Source organism: Phoenix dactylifera, chromosome 5 (assembly GCF_009389715.1).
Source record: "Phoenix dactylifera cultivar Barhee BC4 chromosome 5, palm_55x_up_171113_PBpolish2nd_filt_p, whole genome shotgun sequence".
Classification (NCBI taxonomy): Eukaryota; Viridiplantae; Streptophyta; class Magnoliopsida; order Arecales; family Arecaceae; genus Phoenix; species Phoenix dactylifera.
The window spans coordinates 8,359,832-8,379,394 of record NC_052396.1 but is presented as its reverse complement, the minus strand read 5'-3'; the positions used below and the strand labels follow the sequence as shown (position 1 = coordinate 8,379,394).

Here is a 19,563-nt window from a genome sequence, read left to right as displayed (position 1 = left end):
GATAATTGGACGAGAAACGCGCCATAGCAGCCTTTCAGAAAAAAGAGAAAGACGCCGAACCTGGTACACGTGTCGGAAACTCGACAGGTCGCGGTCGGTGCCGGGCAGCCCGGGCAGCAATAGGCCCTGCGCGGAAGCCAGTTGGCTGCCCGGGCTTCTACCACGAGAACAACACCAGCAGGAGCCGTTTCTTTCTCGAAACGCTCCCCACCCCCCCAAAATAATTCCCCCCTATAAAAACCCTCCTGGGCCCTCTCCGTGCCGTATAGCCGAACCCCGCACTCGCCCAGGAGATGATCGACGGCGGAGATCGCGCTTTGCCGGAATCCGTGTCCGAGCCCAGCCGTTGATGGCGGATATCTACGTCAAGATGGTCGGAGAAGATGACTCCCCGGACAAATGCCGCGAGGCCCGCCGCCGGAGGATCGAGATGCGGCGCTTCTCCGCCGTCGCCGGGGACTCGCCCTCTACGGCGGGGAGCCTCTCCCGAAGGGCGGAGAGGAAACGGGAGGCGGAGGCGGCCGAGTCCGATCCTTCCACCGACGGCGGCGAGAAGCGGAGCCGTCCCGCTTGGGACGACTCTCCGACGCCGCCTCCTCCACCATCCTCGGCGACGCCCTCTTCTCCTTCAACCTCTTCCTCGCCGGCCGAATCAACTGGAGCACCAGCGACCGCGTCGTGCTCCGCACCGGCCCCGGCCCAGGCCCCGGCGGTCGAGCCTCGGCTGGCGTTCGGCTCGATTTCTCTCTCCGGCCGGTTGAGGGAGATGGAGGACGCCGTCTCCGTCCAGCCCGGGTTCTTCCGGCCTCCCGGCGGCGGCTCGATGCTGCACTTCTTCGCCGTTTTCGACGGCCACGGAGGCTCCCACGTAAGTCTCTACACCTTGACCGCATCTCATCTCTTCCTCCGTTTCTTGAATTAAAAGAAAACTAATTTATCATAAATATTTCATTTAAAAATCAATACTTACTTAAACACAAGATGATGAAGGGATCTATTATTTTACTTATTTCTCTGCTGCTACAAATAATTTTACTGTGTCCGTGATGATTTAATTCATCTCGCTATGATCAGTCGGATGGAAGGGATAGCGTCAAAAAAAAAAAAAAAAAAAAAAAAACTGAAGGACGATAACAAAAATATCTAAATTGGCGATAGGGGAAAACTTTCTTGTTCTTCTTCTTCTTTTTTTTTTTTTTTTTTTTTTTTTTGGGCATTGAAACGTTTTACTGCTTTTACGCGATGATGGCCACGTCAGCGAGAAAGTTTAAGCTGCACATTTCAAATTTAATCTCTTTCCTAGCATGAAATTCTTTTTATGAAGAAAAGATATTGTTTCGGCTGTTCCGTGGATTGTCTTTTCGTAAATCTGAACTACGGGAAAAGCTGTTTCGCAGTACGTGGAACAGCTGGGCCTATGACGTAGGACCGTCTGATCGTAGCTGGACGGTGATGGCTCGCGCCAAATATCTGCTACCACCGTACACCCACCTGTTCCAAAGCCTTTTAAGCCACCCATGGCGTTTGTCGGAGGAGAGGCTGGGCAGTTGCCTGCCGTCTGATCGAGGTGATCATCCCTTAATGGAGTTTGGGGTTTTTTGAATGCAGGTGTCTGCGCTGTGCAAGGAGCGGATGCACGTGATACTGGCGGAAGAGCTGGCGGCGGCGGGGGAGGCGGAGGCGACGGAGGAGGACCGGTGGAGGGCGGCGGTGGCGCGGAGCTTCGAGCGGATGGACGAGCTGGCGCTGACGGCTTGCGTGTGCGGCAACGTGGGGCACCCGCCGTGCCGGTGCGAGCGGTCGGGGATTGAGTCGGACATCGTGGGTTCCACGGCGGTGGTCGCCGTCGTCAGCCGCGACCGCCTCCTCGTCGCCAACTGCGGCGACTCGCGGGCGGTGCTCAGCCGCGCGGGCCGTGCCGTTCCGCTCTCCTGCGACCACAAGGTAGTTGCACTCCGCCGTAATTTCCGCCAATATCCGTGCCCTATTTCCTCTATGTCTCGCCGTACCATGCCCCTGGACCACGCGCCAACCGCCGCAAGCGTCCGCCACGTGGGCATTTGGACGAGGTGTGATTCTGTTACGTAATCAATTCTCCGTCCTGGGGACACGTGTATCGATACCGAGGGACACGTGGCCCAGTGGAAGGGAGGAGATGACGGGATCCAAGTCTTGATCGATCCTGGACAGCGACGAGCTGCCACACGTCCGGTTGGTGCGGGGGAGGCTGGTTCTGTGGGCGCCGCCGTGTAGACTTTAGAATTCGGGTTTATTGTTCCTCTGTTTTATTATGTGCGCCTTTGGTAACGTATGACGTTGTCTTTTTGTTACTGCAAATTAATCCCAGCCTGACCGGCCGGACGAGCTGGCAAGAATAGAAGCAGCGGGCGGGCGGGTGATCTTCTTGAATGGTGCTCGCGTCCATGGAATCCTTGCAATGTCACGGGCCCTAGGTATACTTTCTCTCTACCTGGCCTTTTCCTTGGTAGAAATAGACGGTACTGCTGCTGCATTGCTGTTCATTTGTTCACTTTGTTCTTTCGTTTGTTATGCTCTCTGATATTTATGTGTCAAATGAAGAAGATATAACTGCTGCTGAGTGACTATAATTTGCTGGAACAACAGAAATAGAAATAAGATTGTAGATTAAAATGTAAGGAGCAGATCCCAAGGTTGATGTGGTTTCTGCTATTGATTGATTTTATGGACAGAGAACAAGATGGAGAAATTCGTTATGGCTTGTAGGAATGCGACTGTTCAGGCAGATCATGAGAGGTGTCTTAGTGCAGAAACTGTTGTATCAATCAACAGTTTTACCTTGTGAACTAATGTAGTGCATAAGAGTGGAACAAAGAACTTATGTGGAGTTATGGATAATACACAGAAGAATGGAACAATTGAGGGACGGGAGTCTTGATCGACTTTATATGCTAATTTAGTACCCTGAATATTCAATAATAGATGAGAAAAATGTGATTACATTATGGGAATTTTACCCTTTTTTTTTCCCTTAAAAAAGAGGATGTATTATTCTTAACCACAAAGTCCTTGAGGAGTTTCGCATGGTTGCTTCTTGTTCTTGAGCAAAAGGGTCGAGCATATTGTGATTTATATATTGCAGCAGGTTACCTTGTAATACAGCTCATTTATTTTATTTTATTTTATTTTTGGAAGAGAAAGTAGGGAGACCCATGTCCACTATCATTACCTAGGTCTAGATTCTTAGAGATGAACGGTCCAAGAATCAAAACTAGAGCCTCTAGTTGCTAAATAGAGAGGTGTTGTTATGCTCCAAATCTGGGATATAACTTGGCCATGCTATCGAGGGGTATAGCCCACGATAACACAAAGCCAATAATTACATTCAGCTTCCAAATCCCTCATAAACAAAATAGAACAAAAGAATCCAATTTCATTATCCATTAAATAATAAAGCAAACACCTGTTCAAAGCATCTAAATCCAAATAAAAATACCAAAATCTATAATTTTGAAAATTCAGAAAATTACCAACTACAAATTCATAGGCAATTAGAGAACCAAAATTTTGCTACAAAACCACCAAGTTTGCTAGCACAAACTTTAAGCTTGGACCATCCTTCATTCTTAGTGATCCTATTCGTCTGGAAAGAAAAAAAATAAAGAAATGTAAAACTAACATTATCTTACCGGATCAAGCATAAGTTTTTTAATGACAATATTTCATTTAAAAAATAATGGATATTACAAAAATAAAGTATTTTATAATTCAATATGATAAAATAAGTCATGAAGAAAATCATGCATGCACAAAGCATCCATATGTTATAAACATGGTTTCAAATTCATATTGCAAATTAATTTATAAATTATTCTTCTTATATTTAGCTACATCATAGTTCAAAACTTTGTTCACAAATATTTGTGCTAAGGTCACTTTATATCTGTGATATGATCCTTTTTCATAATCGATAAAGTATCATATTTCGTATGCCAACTTTGTATCAATTGGCAGAGCCTGCGTTCGTATGGATGCTAGCTCCGGATGTCAATTTTTTCCAATTCTAAGGGTATACAGAGCTATCCAAGAGCCTTTGAAATATTCATATCTATTTTTTAAAACATACACAGAACTAGATGGAAAAAATATTAAACGACATGATCAGATTTATATTTCATAAACAAGATACTTTCATTAAAAAGATTCATGAAACTATTTTTTAATAAAATATGATTTTCATCACACATATACCAACCCTTTATTTTAAGAAAAATATGATTTTATCAATGACAAATCATATGCATGAAAAACATGATAATTTAAAAAATAATAAGCAGTGTAAGATCTACTTACAAGTTTGAAAACTAACAAGAAGTAAAAGTTTACTTTAGGGGTGGCAACCGGATCGGGTCGAGTCAGATATGGGTCTGATTGGATGTGGGTCGGATTAAAATTTCATCAATCCAAACCTGATTTGTTTATTAAATAGGTCAAAATTTTAAATCTAAATCCAACCTATTTATTAAACATGTAATCTGATCAACCCACATAATCCATTTATTAAACAGGTCATGTTAGGTTAAACAAGTTAAATAGATTAGGTGGATTTTTAACGGGTTAAAGATTTAAACAGGTTAAATAGGTTAAGTAGGCCAGATTAAACAAATTAGAAATAAGTTAAACAGGTTTCAAATAATTTTTAACAGATTTTAAAAAAATTAAATGGGTCGGGTCATAACCTAACCCAATTATTAAACGGGTTAAAGGTTTGAACCTGAACGCAACCTATTTAATAAACATGTTTAAACCATTAACCCATTTACGATTCGAACTCGTTTATGTCAAACCCAAACCTGCTTAAAGCAGATCGCTCATAGGTCAGGTCATAAATTGCCACCCCTAGTTTACTTATCTCTTCCATCTTAGACCTTCAAACTTGATTAGGTGTATTTGCTAAACCTTGGTTCCGGCGGCATTCTCTGGCTTTGATTTTTGAGGGGCACAATGCTAGGGAATGGTAAGTTTGAAGGAAGAAAAAGGGAGAAAGAAGAGGAGGCAGCGCGGTGCTTGTGGTGGAGGGTCATGGTGGAAAGGGGCTTTCTATTTATAGAGGTGACCAAAGGTTCTAGCGGCCCTAGATCTTCTATTTCTACTAGGAGTTGTCTGCTTCGAATGGAAAAGCAAGCTTCTATCGGGAGTTCACTACTGCTCATTGTATGTGACGCATGCATGGGTGTAGAATCCAGGTTGAGCTGGTCAAGTGGACTAGGACCTAATCAGGCCATCACAGGTGTGACCACTGGGACAAACTCTGGTTCATATGGTGTAGCTCAAGATACGCCATACTATATCGAACTAGGCAGTACATAACGTACCATACCGTACCACTTCGGTATTGATACATAGTATGAAAGGCATACCGGCACTTGATACGCTCAATCGCCCCCGTACTAGGTGTACTAACACAGTAGCAAGGTAGCATCGGTATGAGGCCTAGTACCGAGATGGCATACTTTTGTGTAGCTTGTTTGACTATAGTTGGTTTGCCTATTTTGAAGCAAATTCTTGGATAGTTGCATCTTGTTATCTTCAAAGTGTTGGCAAGTAATGAAATATAAAGTTTAAGATACTTCAAGGTTTATTAGTGATCACTTCAAATAATGTTATGAATTAGTAGTTCCTATTGCACTGATTTGTATAAGTAGGAATTAAACATCTATACAAGAAAAAACTAATGATTCCTTATTGACTTGAAATTGGTAAGATAGTAGAAAGATATTGCAATTATTTTTGTTTATCTGGAAGACTACTTCATTAAAGCTGTGATTTTTTATGGTTAAAGCAAGTTTCTGAGATATACCATTCCATATAAGGTTAAATAATTATTGTTATCTTTCTATTCTATGCACTTTATTGAGAAAGTAGTATTTTTTTACATAAATTGTATGTGATTTTTTGACTATGCAACTATTGGAACTAAAGGTATCTAAACTACTTATCTACTTCTTGTTTGTATGACTTGTTAACAGTCACATTATAATGCCTAAAAGCTTCCTCTGCTCATGTGGCACTTCAGATGATGATTTTTGTGATGTCAGTGATGTCAAAAGTTTGGACCATGAAGATAAAATAATTATGAGCTTAGATAATTATGTTGAGAGTTAGGCTAGAATCTGGATATAGGATTAGAGGTTCTTATAAGAGAATAATTGCCACCACCTGCATCAATGCCATGAAAGCCAAGTTGAATGGTGTCGTACCTCCAGTTGCTATATTAGTCAATACTAAGATTAGGAACCTTCTTCTATCGTTGAGCAATAGATTGGCTTTGGCCACAAGGATCCAATCTGGAAAGCACGGATACTTAAAATTACATGTCCACTGGGAATATGTATTAGATCTGAAGCTAGAAATGCACCTACTTAATAAATTCATTTTAGTAAAGGTGCAAAAGATACAATGTCTTCAGATATTTTTCTAATCGAAATATATTAATTCTATTACAGTAGCTTATTCACAGGGATCACAAGCTAGGATAGTTCTTATATAATAAAATTACTTGTGGGAGAAGTGTGCAAGATCTAAGTTTTGGTTGACCATTTACCCAACTTCAAAAGTGCATGCCTTGACCATCTTTTTCGTGGACCCTTTAAACACCTAAAAAGTGCACTTGAAGCTCCTAATGCATACTCCTTGAAGTTTTTCGATGGATCTTCTATAAGCCATTGGGTTGAAAACCCCCTCATTAAAAGGTCTGTTCCTTTGCTGCCTGTATTGTTGTGCTTTCTTCTTCAAAAACCTTGACGTTATTGCTGATGTTGATGCCATTGACACCATCTACATTCTTAAGGACATCTCTCAGCCCTTATTTCTAGAGCTCTTTTGACATTGGTAGAAAGGAGTAAAGGATGAGGAACTGTGCAACCTTTTCCATCTACTAGCCAAACACAGGCTGAGGTTTGTTGCAAGGTTGTGCTTGTTTTGTGATGAATTGTGGTTCCTAAGATTGAAGCATGGTGAGCTTGCCTTCAGCAAATGAACCCCTCATCATAGTTGCTCGCAACGAAGGATGATGGCATATGCAATCTCTTCCATCTCCAAACCAAGCCCAATTTGAGGTCCTTTGCCAAGACTGTTGTTCTTGAGCATGGAGCATGATGAGCTTGCCCTCGTCAGAAGATCCTCTAACGTGGTTGCTCATGAGCTCAAGTTAAAATTCATCATTGAGAACTGCAATATGTTTGATGGAGTGCTTCAATATCAAATTCAGGTCCATATTAAGTTGAGCTGGCCAGGAAGCAATGATGTCGGGCAAAAAATCAGGATGTAATCCAAATGGATGATGAAGATGCAGTTGCCATCGGGAAAGAGATAGATATCTTCTACTATCGTCAATGGCAAAAGTTGGTTGCATCGGTGTTTTAAATGCTAAAGGAGGAAATGTTCTTGCAAGATGATATCGAGGATCTATTGCTATAATGTTTATGATAATAGAGGGTTTTCTCAACATTGATTGACATCATTTTGTATATTGAAACAACTAAATGAACATTCATGATGGGCATGAGTTCCATTATTTAATAACTTTAAATTGATCTATTGGACACCTTTCATATCATTTGGTTGGAATTGTTTCCAATATGACTATGGTGGCAATGATCTAGCTATAGGGATGAATGATGAAATTCAATAGCATTGCATTAAGTTCTAGTGGAAAGTTTTCTTGGTTGTGTGATGCAGTGAACTTCCATCCTACATTGCTAGATAGAGAATCCATAATATTAAAATAGCTGTCTGTTTTGGAAATGAATGCACAAAGCACTACGAAGAACAGAGTAGGGATATAGGTGAATACACGTTTAATGTGGGCATCACAAATATTGAAGCAACCTAAGATTTGAGGAAATATCAGTTGAAAGAAAACACAAAATGAATTAATTTCTAATAATGTGTTTAAGATAACATTTGTTAGAAGGAAATGTGCCTTTATGGAGTCAATAACATTATTGTTATTCCAATTTTATGGATTTTTGATGCATGAAACACTTGACACTTGAGATATCTTACAATGCTCTCAGACACATTAATTCATTAAATTATAATGTGACCATCTTTATATGCCTACTTTGGCATTTCTACATTAAATTTCCAATATAACATAAAATTTTATAAATAAAATGTAATCGGTCCAACTTATCATTCATTTTAAGATTACTTCCTACATATTTAAATACACATATATGAGCTGAAGATGTGATCTTTATTAGATTTTGCAAAGATTCTGATGTTGCATTTTACATGACAATTGGATAATTGACATCCTATCATGCGTTTGAGAACACTAGTTTATAATAACGAGTCATCTTTGATAACTTTTCTAGTATTAAGGGGCTTTAGCTTTAAAATTTCTTTCATGGTTGATAGTTAGGAGTGACAATGAGTGGATGAGAGTTTTGTTTTGGGAATGGATTGGCTTCTAAAACCAATAAGGGTTGGGCATCAGGTAGACCTGCATAAGACACTGATAACCTTGCTTCGACAATACGGAGACTTCCTAAAAATATTGGGAGTATATAAAAGCTTTGTATGTTATTGTGTTGATATATGAAAATACTAGTCAATATCAAAAAAAATAACATGCTAGTGCAATATATGATATGTATCACATAAACATGGAAAAATAATGATGAGAAATGTGAAAATGCTTGGAATCACCAAAAACTAAAATTTGTTAAATGTTCAAGACAATATCGTTTCTCTAAGAATACCACCTCTTAATATATTTTTAATTTTTTTGTTCCATTTAATTGATGCCTCGCTTTGATGTTTATACTGTCGGACAACTTTCAGGTTCATCTTTTCTAAGGACATCAAGGACATTTTTATGAAATCCGAGGAATGGAAAATGTCATAATTCTAAAGGAGAACCATTCACCTTCCTTTTTCTTTCTATTTTTATTTTGATCTTGATTTAGATCGAAATTCTGATCAGGTTTCGAATGCAATGGATATGGCTAACTGGAACTTGAAAGGCATTGAGTTATGGAGTCATGAAAGCCTATATCAAGTTTACAATGGGATGAATTACCTCATGGTCATATGAGAAGTTATACTAGGTTGTGTACCCTAACACCCAAATTTGTTGGTTCTGACATGAACCTAAGTTGATTCCAACCTACCGACCTTCATGCTTATAGTTTCTTTAAAAATTGAGTATATAATTATGGGTACCTTGTGCTAAGTTAGAGAACTAAGTAAAGATTTATGTTGTGAGGTCAAGGTTTCGAGGCTTGCATTTAATATTGTGGGAAGGATAGAAGGACCAATTGTGGTGTTGTGAAGTTATCTCCCTTTTTTTAGTGAAAGAATCATGTGATTGGAAATCAAAAAGTTGAAATGAATAAATGACCAAGATTTAGGATAAGGTGTGATTTAATAGTTCATAGTGTAATTATATTTTGAAAATGTTATAAAGCCCAAAAATGTTACCAAAACTTTTTTTTGCATTATACCACAATACCTTGTGAATGGCACCATCCTCATGAATCACACTCGTCATTTTAAAAGATAGGCTGCATGCCTGCCTAAGCAGCCAGCTTAAGTGGATCGGGCACTTTGGTGTCTCATCTAGCCTTGGGTCACCCAAATAGGCGACTTGTTACTAATCTTGTGCTTGGGTGTGCATCCATGCCTTAGGTGAGAGCATGAAGCTGACGCTTCTGGTGTTTTGGGTCAGATTGAATCTAATTGGACATTCATAACCCCAAACCTAACCCATTAAGTTATAATGCTAGACAAATTTTATCTATTTCCATTGCCCTGACTTGAGATATCAAGAGTGGAGAGGGATTGAGAGAGAAGAAAGGAGAATGATAGTATTGTGCTTGGCAGCTGGTAGTGTGCATTTCTCAATGGAATGGTGGTTGTGGTGCTTGGTAATTGGCAACTTTGTTATGCGGTTCCCCTAATCTTTACTTTTTCTCATTTTTGTGGGGAGGGCTATGGTTTGACTGTTGGTGGGATGCCACTAATGGCGATGGTGGTGCTTGCTCGTGGAGCTTGCACCGGAAGTAATAGTTGTTGCTGGTGTATTGGGCAATGACCGGTACTTACCTAGTGCCTGGATGCTAGGTGCATCTGGATGCCCATTTCGTGCCTTCAGATTTTAAAAGAAATGATCACACCAATCCCCTTTTGCCACATGGCATGCCATTAGTGCAAGGAAATGTTTTGGTAATGGGGTTAAGCCTTATAGCCTTACTCCTATTTGATTAATGTACTTGTATAGAAATGAAGAAATGCCATGAAAAACCTGGTTCTAAATTTAGCATGATATTAAGGTTCTCAATTTCACTTCATTTATTACATTCTATTAAAATGTCATGAACAACTTGTCATAAAATTAAAGAATGATATTGATGATGTGATAACTATTAAGTCAGTATATTTATTTTTCACTTTATCTTTTAATATTGTTAACTAGCATAACCCAAACAAAAAACTATAGGATTATTGAAGACCAAAATTCATATTTCAATTGAAAAGTATTAATGAATTAGTGGACTATGGAGATTTTGCTAAAAAATTGTACAAATATTGCAAATTGTTTACATATGAAGGTTTTGAAATTTTCAGTACGGGTGAGTAATGTGAAGTTTAGACTTGAACTTAGGTTTTAAGATGTAGGTTGTGCTCTAACCCCAGCTAAGTTTTTCTATTTTTGATGATTCTTATGTTGTTAGACAAATAGGGTCTTTCTCATTCACATTTGAAAGGAGGCTTGTAAATGAAAGTGAATCTCTCATGTTGGTTGAGCTCCATGTTCCACTTTGATAACAATTCTATGCAAATGTTTTGTGCGTCAAAGATTCCTAAGCAATTTTAATATCGTCTTTTACCGTGGTTATGATTCATAATTAGGATCCACGAGCTACAGTTCTCTTCACAAATTTCTTGGTTTGAGTTAATGTTTCACGTGTCTATGCAAGGAGTGATTCAAGACCAATGAGCTCTATAATGGTGAGAAGTTTTTGATGGAAAATAATGAGTCATGTACAGCTAAAATTGTAGATATCAAGATGAAGATTAGTGATGGTTTTATGTGAACATTTTCTTTGGTTGCACATGTATTTAAGTTTAAAAAATAATTTTGCTAGGTGTATTGAACTCTTGAGAATTTTGATTATATTGGCAAAATGTGAACTATTAAAAGCTGCCTAGCGTTTAGAGGTGCTGATGGAAAGCAAAAGCATGCTTGAGTTAGGATGAGCAGGAGTGAATATCCAAATGGGGAATATGGTACTGTGTTTTTAAAAGGAAAAAGTTTAGCAAGGCAGCAATCTGTAATGGTTGTGAAGTGCAAAGTGTGTTTTGTTTTATTGGTAACAAGTGATGCTTCTTAGGGTATTTATGAGGCCATATAGGAATTTCCAAGTTAGAGCTGGTCGAAGTGATCATAGAGTCTTGTATAGAAAATCTTGAAGTTACATATCATCAATGGTTGGGAGGGTGATTGGTTGTGTGAGAGAGGAAAAGAGTCATCCTTTTGGTAAAGTTTGCCCAAAAGCTCAATTGGATTTTGCTAACATGTATTAAACTCCATTGAGACCCCTTGAGGATTTTTGCTTGAAAAATGATGAAGAGAGATCCTAAGGTGACAAAATGATAAAGATTTTCTCCCTTAGGGCAAATTGCAAAACCTATAGACAACGATAATTTGGATTTGCAATAGAAGTTGTAGAAAGTGATTGGGTAACACAAGGTGTAAGATCCTATGTATTAACAGCAGGGAAGCCATTCCCGCATGAGAAGCGAGTTGGTTATTGACCATACAGTATCAGAGAGAACCTCTCTAACATGAAATTGGTTCCGAGTTCTAATTCAGCAACAATTTTTCATACTAGGTTAGGGGACCTTGTAACTAGGATTTGTATGCAGTTTGGATTTGGTTCTTCCACATTCAATTTTTTATGGTTATGGGTGTGCATATGATCTAATGGCTATGATTCTTCTGTACATAGTTATTGGGGATTATAAAAAGGCCCCAAGGCTTAGATTTTGCATTCAGTATAAAACGCGCCAACATGTTACGATATGCACTATATTCATGCTCTAGTAGATATTACTAAGACATTTGAAGGGGTCGAGTGGGCCCAATTGCATTTGAAGGGTATGTAGAAAGGTTATTAATAATTATATGAAGATTTAAAAAGTCAAATCATAAATATTAGTTATTTTTTTTGCTGTTGCATCTAATCATGTCTTTGTAATAGCAAAATAAATTTGGAGGTTTCAAAATCCCATTCTGAACCAAGAGTCTATGGAGGTCATTATAGGTTAGAAGAGGTTAGGAGAAGTAAAAGCCAAAAAGTTGCATAACTAAAAATATTTGGTCAAGAATACAGTGGAGAAAAAAAAATGAAAGACTAGGAAATAAGGTTTTAAATCTTGTAGAATGGGGTTGTCCCTTTTTTTGCAGAATGGGACAGACCACTGTTCCATCTCATCCCAAAACTTGGGATGAGGGATGTCCTTGGGCATATCGATCAAGATGTTGGGACTATGATAGGACGGTCCAATCTTGACACTTGGGATGGTAACCTATCCGGTGTCTCGTGAGACGTCCCATCAAAATTTGAAACCATACTGGGAAGCAAGACAACTCATTGGGCGGCTTGTTTGATAATCTTGTCACTATTTAAGAATTGTTTTGACTCAAGAGGGGATCGAGGAGATGTTGCCATTTTACCAAAGTAATCTAAAAGCAATTTATTTATTTAAGTTTTTTTTAGCTCTATTTGTCTAATCTAACTTTTGTAATGATTGTAAGTCTTTTTTAAGGTATGCCGTCTCGATACCGGGCCTCATGCTGGTGCCATTCTATTACTATGTCAATATGCTCGGTAAGCTCCTATACCGCATATTGATACCAAATTAGTATGGCATGGTACGCCTCATACCGCATGGTTTGGTATGGTGTGGCGTACCTTGGTCTTTTCTGTTGGGTTGGTGACCATGGAAATTATTATAAAACCATTGTCGAATCAAGGCTGTGTGAAATTAAGGAAAGCATTTCTAAATTTGAGTTGTTTGTATTTTGTTAGGTAGAATGAAATCTATATGTTTCTTCAGTGCAAATTGGTTGACACTCCATGGTCTTCATCACTAATAAAGTTCCAGTAGTATCACACACCTTGTAAATCATTCGATATAGATAAATTTTGTTAAAAAAAACTTTGTGGAGGTCCAAATTAACAATTCTTGAGAGAATACATTATCGAGTTGTTCAGTAAAAAAAAATAAAAAGAAAGATCATTGCAAAATCATTGGTAATGCATGACTTGGCTATCTTTTTATTGAAACTTTTATTTCTGAATGCATAGGTATAATCTTTTAGGAATTGAAGGAGTGTCAAAAGAGTCCCAAGCGGAAAATAACATTTGTAATTACCAATGAAGAGCACTGGTGGATGTTGATGATTATAACATATAATTTTTGGTTTTAAAAGAAATTGTTTAAGGAATCAAGAGAAATTAGAAATGCAGTTAAAAGCTTATTATTGAATACATTCCAAGGGATGCTTTTGTTAGGAAATTAATCTGTTACATTAGAACCTTAGAACCCACTGACACAGATAATTTGTTTATTGACTATTTTTGAGTAATTAAATCATTAGAAAGACATGCCATATTGGAGGATTGTCCAATGTTTTTTTCCCTATAAGACCATCTTTAATTTAGAAAAAATAATTAATATACTATATATTTAAAAAATTCCTTTAGTTCTTAAAAACTATTTCCTTTCTTTATAAGTCTACCAGCTTTCTCGGTTTTAGAACATATATAACACATGGATGTATTTGTATGCTCTTATCTAGTGTAAAAGGATAAATTGTCAGAACTTCTCTAGAAAAGATTTGATAAATAGAAACTTCAGTGTCTATAATTGGTCATAGTTACTGCTTAGTTATCTTATAAACTTTTTGTATTTAATTATGTTAAATCTCTTAGAGGGCGAGCCTTGGTGCAACGATAAGGTTGCTCCAGTGTGACCTGGGTGTTGTGGCTACAAAACATGGAAAAAGCCTCTCCACGTGTGGGAATAAGGTTGTGTGCATCTAACCTTCTCAGACCCTGTAATGACTAGTGCCTCTTGCACAAGGATTTCCTTTTTATTTATGTTAATCACTTGCATAAAATCTTCACATATTGTTATGATACATGGATTTACTCAATATCGAGATTCCAGACTTTTGGGTTACTTTAGGTATTTTTGACTGCCTAATTGTTCCAATTTCATTCTGTATACTTGTTCAAATTGCATATGAATTAAGAGGTCAGCAAAAGTTTTCCTCCTCTTTGAATGCCAACTCTTTCTAATTCATAGTAATTATCTATATCTATCTTACTCTTGATTCACTAGGGTGCATGCACAATAGTACTGCATGCATTCTATATGTTGTAGACTTTCTAACAGCATAACATAATTTGAGTGATTGTGACACCCTTCTAGATTTATGTTGAAAGTTTTATACAAAAATCTAGTCTCACAGGGGTCGGCTGCTTCCTTTTCAAGAAGAATGTACCTCAGAAATTCTAGTTACAATCAAGTTGATCTTTTTTACATTTAATTAGCACATGCAAATCTGCCTTACATGTTTAAAAGAACCCAATCAGAGTCATATGCAAACATGTCACCAACAATTTTGTAATTCTTAAAACAGCTTATTAACAAACTATTTTATTCATATTCGCTATATTTACATGGTATATTTATTAATACTTCTACATTTAGTATGAACGATAATGTGGATATATATTTTTATTGAAGTGAGGCTAGTGTCATCAATGGATTTGGCTGGGTTAGGTGGAAGTTTGCATGGCGTTGGTAGGTACTTGAAACCACTAGGTCTGAGAGCCAGATTAGGGTACTTGGCTTGGAGATGGCCTTAATGGACCTGGCTTCACGTTTTGCTCTTTCACAGGCTGGGCCAGGCTCAGAATCACGCTTTAGTTCCTTGAGCTATTCTATCTGCTTGAGAACCCAATGCTTAGCCCGTAAACACTTTTCAAAAGCAATAATTTAGTAGACTTCATCTTGTGTTTTGCAACTTAAATGCTTGATGATGCTACTTGTATAGAATGCTTTTGAATGCTTAATCCTCCAAATTGGTATTTCCCTATTTAGATGGTAAGTGCTTATAAATATTTTGATATGTCATATGTGGATAGAGAATCTCCTTGAGGTTATGTTTGACTAGCCTTAACCTTTTTAAAAAGCAGCATTTTACTATGCTTACATATGTTGAATGCACCTATAAGAAGTTGATGGTTATATGCTGATCAACTTGAATTCCAAATTACCATGGAGAAGTAGTGCAGGTTTATTGCAAACTTATTTTTGAACAGGAGACAGGTACTTGAAACCTGCGGTGATATCCGAGCCAGAGGTCCGCATAGTGGAGAGGAGTGCCGAAGATGAGTGCCTCATCATTGCTAGTGATGGGCTATGGGATGTTCTACCTAATGATCTCGCATGCGACGTTGCTCGACGGTGCTTGGAGGAAGCAGATCCAGTTAGGGGTACAGAAGACCTTAGTACTGGAGCTGCTGAGAGTGCAGCTGGTGTTCGAGAAGAGCAGCAAGCATCTGAAGAACATTGCTCTGTTGCGGCGGCATTGCTAGCCAGGCTTGCACTGGGAAGAAAGAGTGCTGATAATATCAGCGTGATCATCATTGATCTGAGGCGAGGTTAAGGATAAGAAAGGTTTGATAGTGCATTCAAAGAGTTGGTTCTTTTTATTTATATGAATTGCCTAGTACAACTCAAGCTGTCAAAGCGGGAAATGTAGAAGGGCAGATGTACAGATAATGAAAGAATATTGATGAAAAAAATTATAGAAAGAAGCATGCTCTTCTTCTTCCAAAGACTCTGGTTTTAAGATGAAGCAATAAAGGGTTCTGTTTTTCCTGTGGGTTACATGTGTATCTTGCCATTTTGCAGTAAATTTTGAAAATTGCTAAGTTAATGTGAATGTGGAGGAGCATCCCAGAAAAATCAATTTACTGCCTGTTTAAGAGGGGATAGACCACATGCCTAGATGTTCTCCCAATATCCCAGAGTTTTTGTGGTTATCAGGATTTTGGAGTCCATATTAGTTTAGCATTGCGTACAGAACTTTCTAATCAACAGAAGTGATTTAGGTGCTCTTTGGTTGTCAGGTTTCGCTGAAATGAATTTATATTGAACTTAATCTAAAACCTATGATGCAAAAAAAAAAAAAAATGGCAGGTCATAAAATCTGAAAGCTGAGATTTCTCAAAAAGACATCTCGCGCTGTTTCCATAAAATTTGTTCGCAACAAAATGGGAATTTATGGCTATCTGTTTGAACTTCCGAATTGTTTGTTGACACGGATAAAGTAAAGGGACGGTTTCCTTCTGCTTCTACTTTGCTTGCTTGCATGAAGGCTTAGAGTCCTTTTTGCTAGGTCCAAAAGCTTTCATCACGAGATTATAAATCTTTCTATTTTCTTTTTTTATTAGAAGGAGCTTGTACATGTTTGGTAGTACCACTTGTTCATAGTATGCATTCCGAGCGAATCATCCTTGGGAAGGAGTTCAGTCTAGAGAATTTCTAGCATTTCCATTTCATTTTATATATATAAAGTTTATTTATTTTTTATTTTTTTAGAGAATAGGGCGAAAGCGATAGACACAAGAACTGAAATAGACTAAAAGATCCCTTCTCTCTAGGGAGAATTCTCTTCAACCGGCATTGAAAAAGGCTAGCTAGCTATATAGGCTTTCTTGAGGTTCTTCTGCGGTGTGGTAAGAGTAGATTTTTTTATTTGTGGCATTATCTCAACTACCTCCCGTACAGTCTCAACAGGTATGCTTGAAAAGATATGTTGGTGGTCCTTTTCATTCGACAGTAAGTGTGGTCAGAGAGCCCGGCTCGGGCAAATATAAGGATGTCCTGCCTCTCTCTAAAACCGAAAAGAAGTAAAGATTAGTAGTGTGGATCCTAGCACCTTGAGCTTTGAAGACACTATCGAGACACCACCTTCAAGGAGGAGGAGTAGAATTAAAAGGAGGAGGTGGCAGCCAAAGCTGCAAATCTAGGTTAAGAGCTACAAAGCTAAGGATAAGCAAGATAAAACAAGGTAAACAAAGGTAAATGCACAGATAAGTAAAGATAAATGAAATGATAGGTGCTTTATTGGTCAAAAAATTATTTATTTTGAATTACATTCTAGTATTTATACAATATATCTTGAAGGTTCTTTTTATTTTACAACTCAAGCTGTCAAAGTGGAGAATGTAGAAGGCAGATGTAACAGATAATGAAGAATATCAATGAAAAAATTTATAGAAGCATGCTCATCTTCTCCTTCTTCTTCTTCCAAAGAGTTTGGTTTTAAGGTGAAGAATACAGATGTAGGGGTAGCAATTTATGATAAGTAAAGATAAATGAAACGATATGTATTTGATTGGCCAAAAGGTCCTTTCTTTTGAATTACATTCTAGTATTTATACAATATAATCCTAAACGGTTTGATAACCGTCTACTTCTAGTGTTGATACCTATCCATGCCTGATCTCCACTTCTAGCGTTACCCACTCTTCATGTTCTAACAACTATCACATTCTATACTGTATCACAATCGCTCTGCTAGACTAATAGGTAAATATCGATAGTCAACACCTGATCAGTCTCGAGCCCATCATGGTAGGTCCTCACTCGGTCTATATTTTCACTAGGTATTCTGCTTACCTTGGCCGATGCTTCTTCCATTCGGCCTATCAGACTTCATGTATCGAGCTATTCTTGTACCATTCAATTTGTTCCTTAGATGAAAATCAAGATGTCAAAGCTTCGACCTTTAAATTATCAGCTCACTCGACATTGGTTCGAGAGCGTTTCAACAATGCTTTGTCTTAGTATTATTATGTGGTCATATACATGTTCATTTTCAGATGTCACCATTTGTTAGGATGTGGTATAAATAATAGTCAGAATGGATGAAGTGTGCGAGGCTTGTCTTTTTTTGGTCAGATGCTTTCACTGTTTTTCTGATTTGGCATGTTGAATTGATTTACCACCCGGATATTACTTACTGAATCTAAGCATGGCACACCAATATGTACAGAATTGATCTGCTTAATTTGACACATTCCTATTGGCCCTCAAATTCCTTGTTTATTGATGATGTACTATATCTAAAACAGCTGCTACCCATCTAATTTTGGAATTAAAAATAAGAAGTCACTAAATTTGAAAGGTATGGTAGAGATTTGTCTACATCAGATATTATCCGACTGTTGGGGGGAAAAATGGACCACCTACAAATTAAAGCACCCAAATCAGAAGGCTGCCGAGCTCAGAAGGCCGAGCTCAGAAGGCTGCCGAGCTCAGAAGGCCGAGCACAGCAGGCCGAGACCAGAAAGCTGCCGAGCTCAGAAGGCTGCCGAGCTCAGAAGGCCGAGCACAGAAGACTGCCGAGCTCAGCAGGCCGAGATCAGAAGGCTGCCGAGCACAGCAGGCCGAGACCAGAAGGCTGCCGAGCACAGAAGGCCGAGCTCAGAAGGTTGAGACCAGAAGGCTGCCGAGCACAGAAGGCTGCCGAGCTCAGAAGGCCGAGCATAGCAGACCGAGACCAGCAAGCTGCCGAGCTCAGAAGGCCGAGCACAGAAGGCCGAGCTTCGTCTATATGCTGCGGCCATGCCCTGCAGCAGCCTCACCGCACAATGCTTTACTTGCCGACCACGCCATGACATATCAATCAGGGACCATACCCTGCTACGACTGTCAACGCCTCACCATTCTCAAGAATGTACTGCACTGCGCGCCACAAGCAAGCTCTGGCTATGTGCCATCTCCTTCCATGATGGGAACGGGCCATCCACGGCAACTCATTACTTCACATGCCCACGTCCAATCGTGAGTCGTGACGGTAACCCATTAATTCGCCCAGTCACATCACAGGTAACCCTACCACTCTCCCTATAAAAAAGAGGGCTTCGGACTTCGAAATACAGTCCCTCTCCTTCTCCAAAATTAAGCCCCCCTCTGACTTAAGCATCGGAGGGCCGGCGCCGGAAACCCCGACCACCGGCATTCTTGCAGGTCTCCCGGAGGACGCTGTACATCGCTGGATCGCCGCCGTTCGCCAAGCCGCGTCGGAGCTCCTCATCCTCAGCCGACGGCCGCCTCCGGGTCCAATTTCCAGCAACACCGACCATATCCATTTTTATATCCTCAGTCACGTGCTTTCATATATGTTTAGAGTTTATTATACTTATTGAAAGTTTATTTATATTATAAAATAAAATTATTTAAAATATATTGTGGTATTTCATATTTTAATAATAAAAATTTTCATAAAAAATCTAATTATTTTTTATTTGTTAAAATAAAAAAAAATAACTTTATTTTATTCTTTATGATATTTCTAAAAAATTATTTAAAATCTTTAAAAATATCAATAATTTCAACATATTCCTATATTTGGGCTTAACTTCTATCGTACAAATTCTTTAAAATTTAGATACTTCTTGATTCATTACAATAAAGAGTTACAGC

At 38.7% G+C, this 19,563-nt stretch overlaps 1 protein-coding gene across 2 annotated transcripts; it reads left to right on the top strand.

Annotated features, from left to right (window-relative positions):
* Window positions 1-229: 229 nt before the first annotated feature.
* Window positions 230-15,957, top strand: LOC103710370 (probable protein phosphatase 2C 75). 2 transcript variants are annotated; one of them, XM_039126737.1, is made up of 4 exons: window positions 230-868; window positions 1,609-1,944; window positions 2,348-2,453; window positions 2,712-3,629. In XM_039126737.1, the coding sequence occupies exons 1-4, from the start codon at window positions 350-352 to the stop codon at window positions 2,822-2,824; spliced, it is 1,074 nt and encodes a 357-aa protein (XP_038982665.1). In that variant the 5' UTR covers window positions 230-349; the 3' UTR covers window positions 2,825-3,629. The 2 variants fall into 2 exon arrangements, with proteins under 2 accessions (XP_038982665.1, XP_038982664.1); XM_039126736.1 differs by lacking the exon at window positions 2,712-3,629 and adding an exon at window positions 15,387-15,957 and having other exon boundaries at window positions 243-868.
* The last annotated feature ends 3,606 nt before the right edge of the window (window positions 15,958-19,563 follow it).

Bases quoted from the DNA above. Each gene is read 5' to 3' on its own strand.
- LOC103710370 (XM_039126736.1), top strand. From the start codon at position 350: ATGGCGGATATCTACGTCAAGATGGTCGGAGAAGATGACTCCCCGGAC. The intron at 869-1,608 runs GTAAGTCTCTAC...TTTTGAATGCAG, and splicing joins ACGGCCACGGAGGCTCCCAC to GTGTCTGCGCTGTGCAAGGA. The intron at 2,454-15,386 runs GTATACTTTCTC...ATTTTTGAACAG, and splicing joins TGCAATGTCACGGGCCCTAG to GAGACAGGTACTTGAAACCT.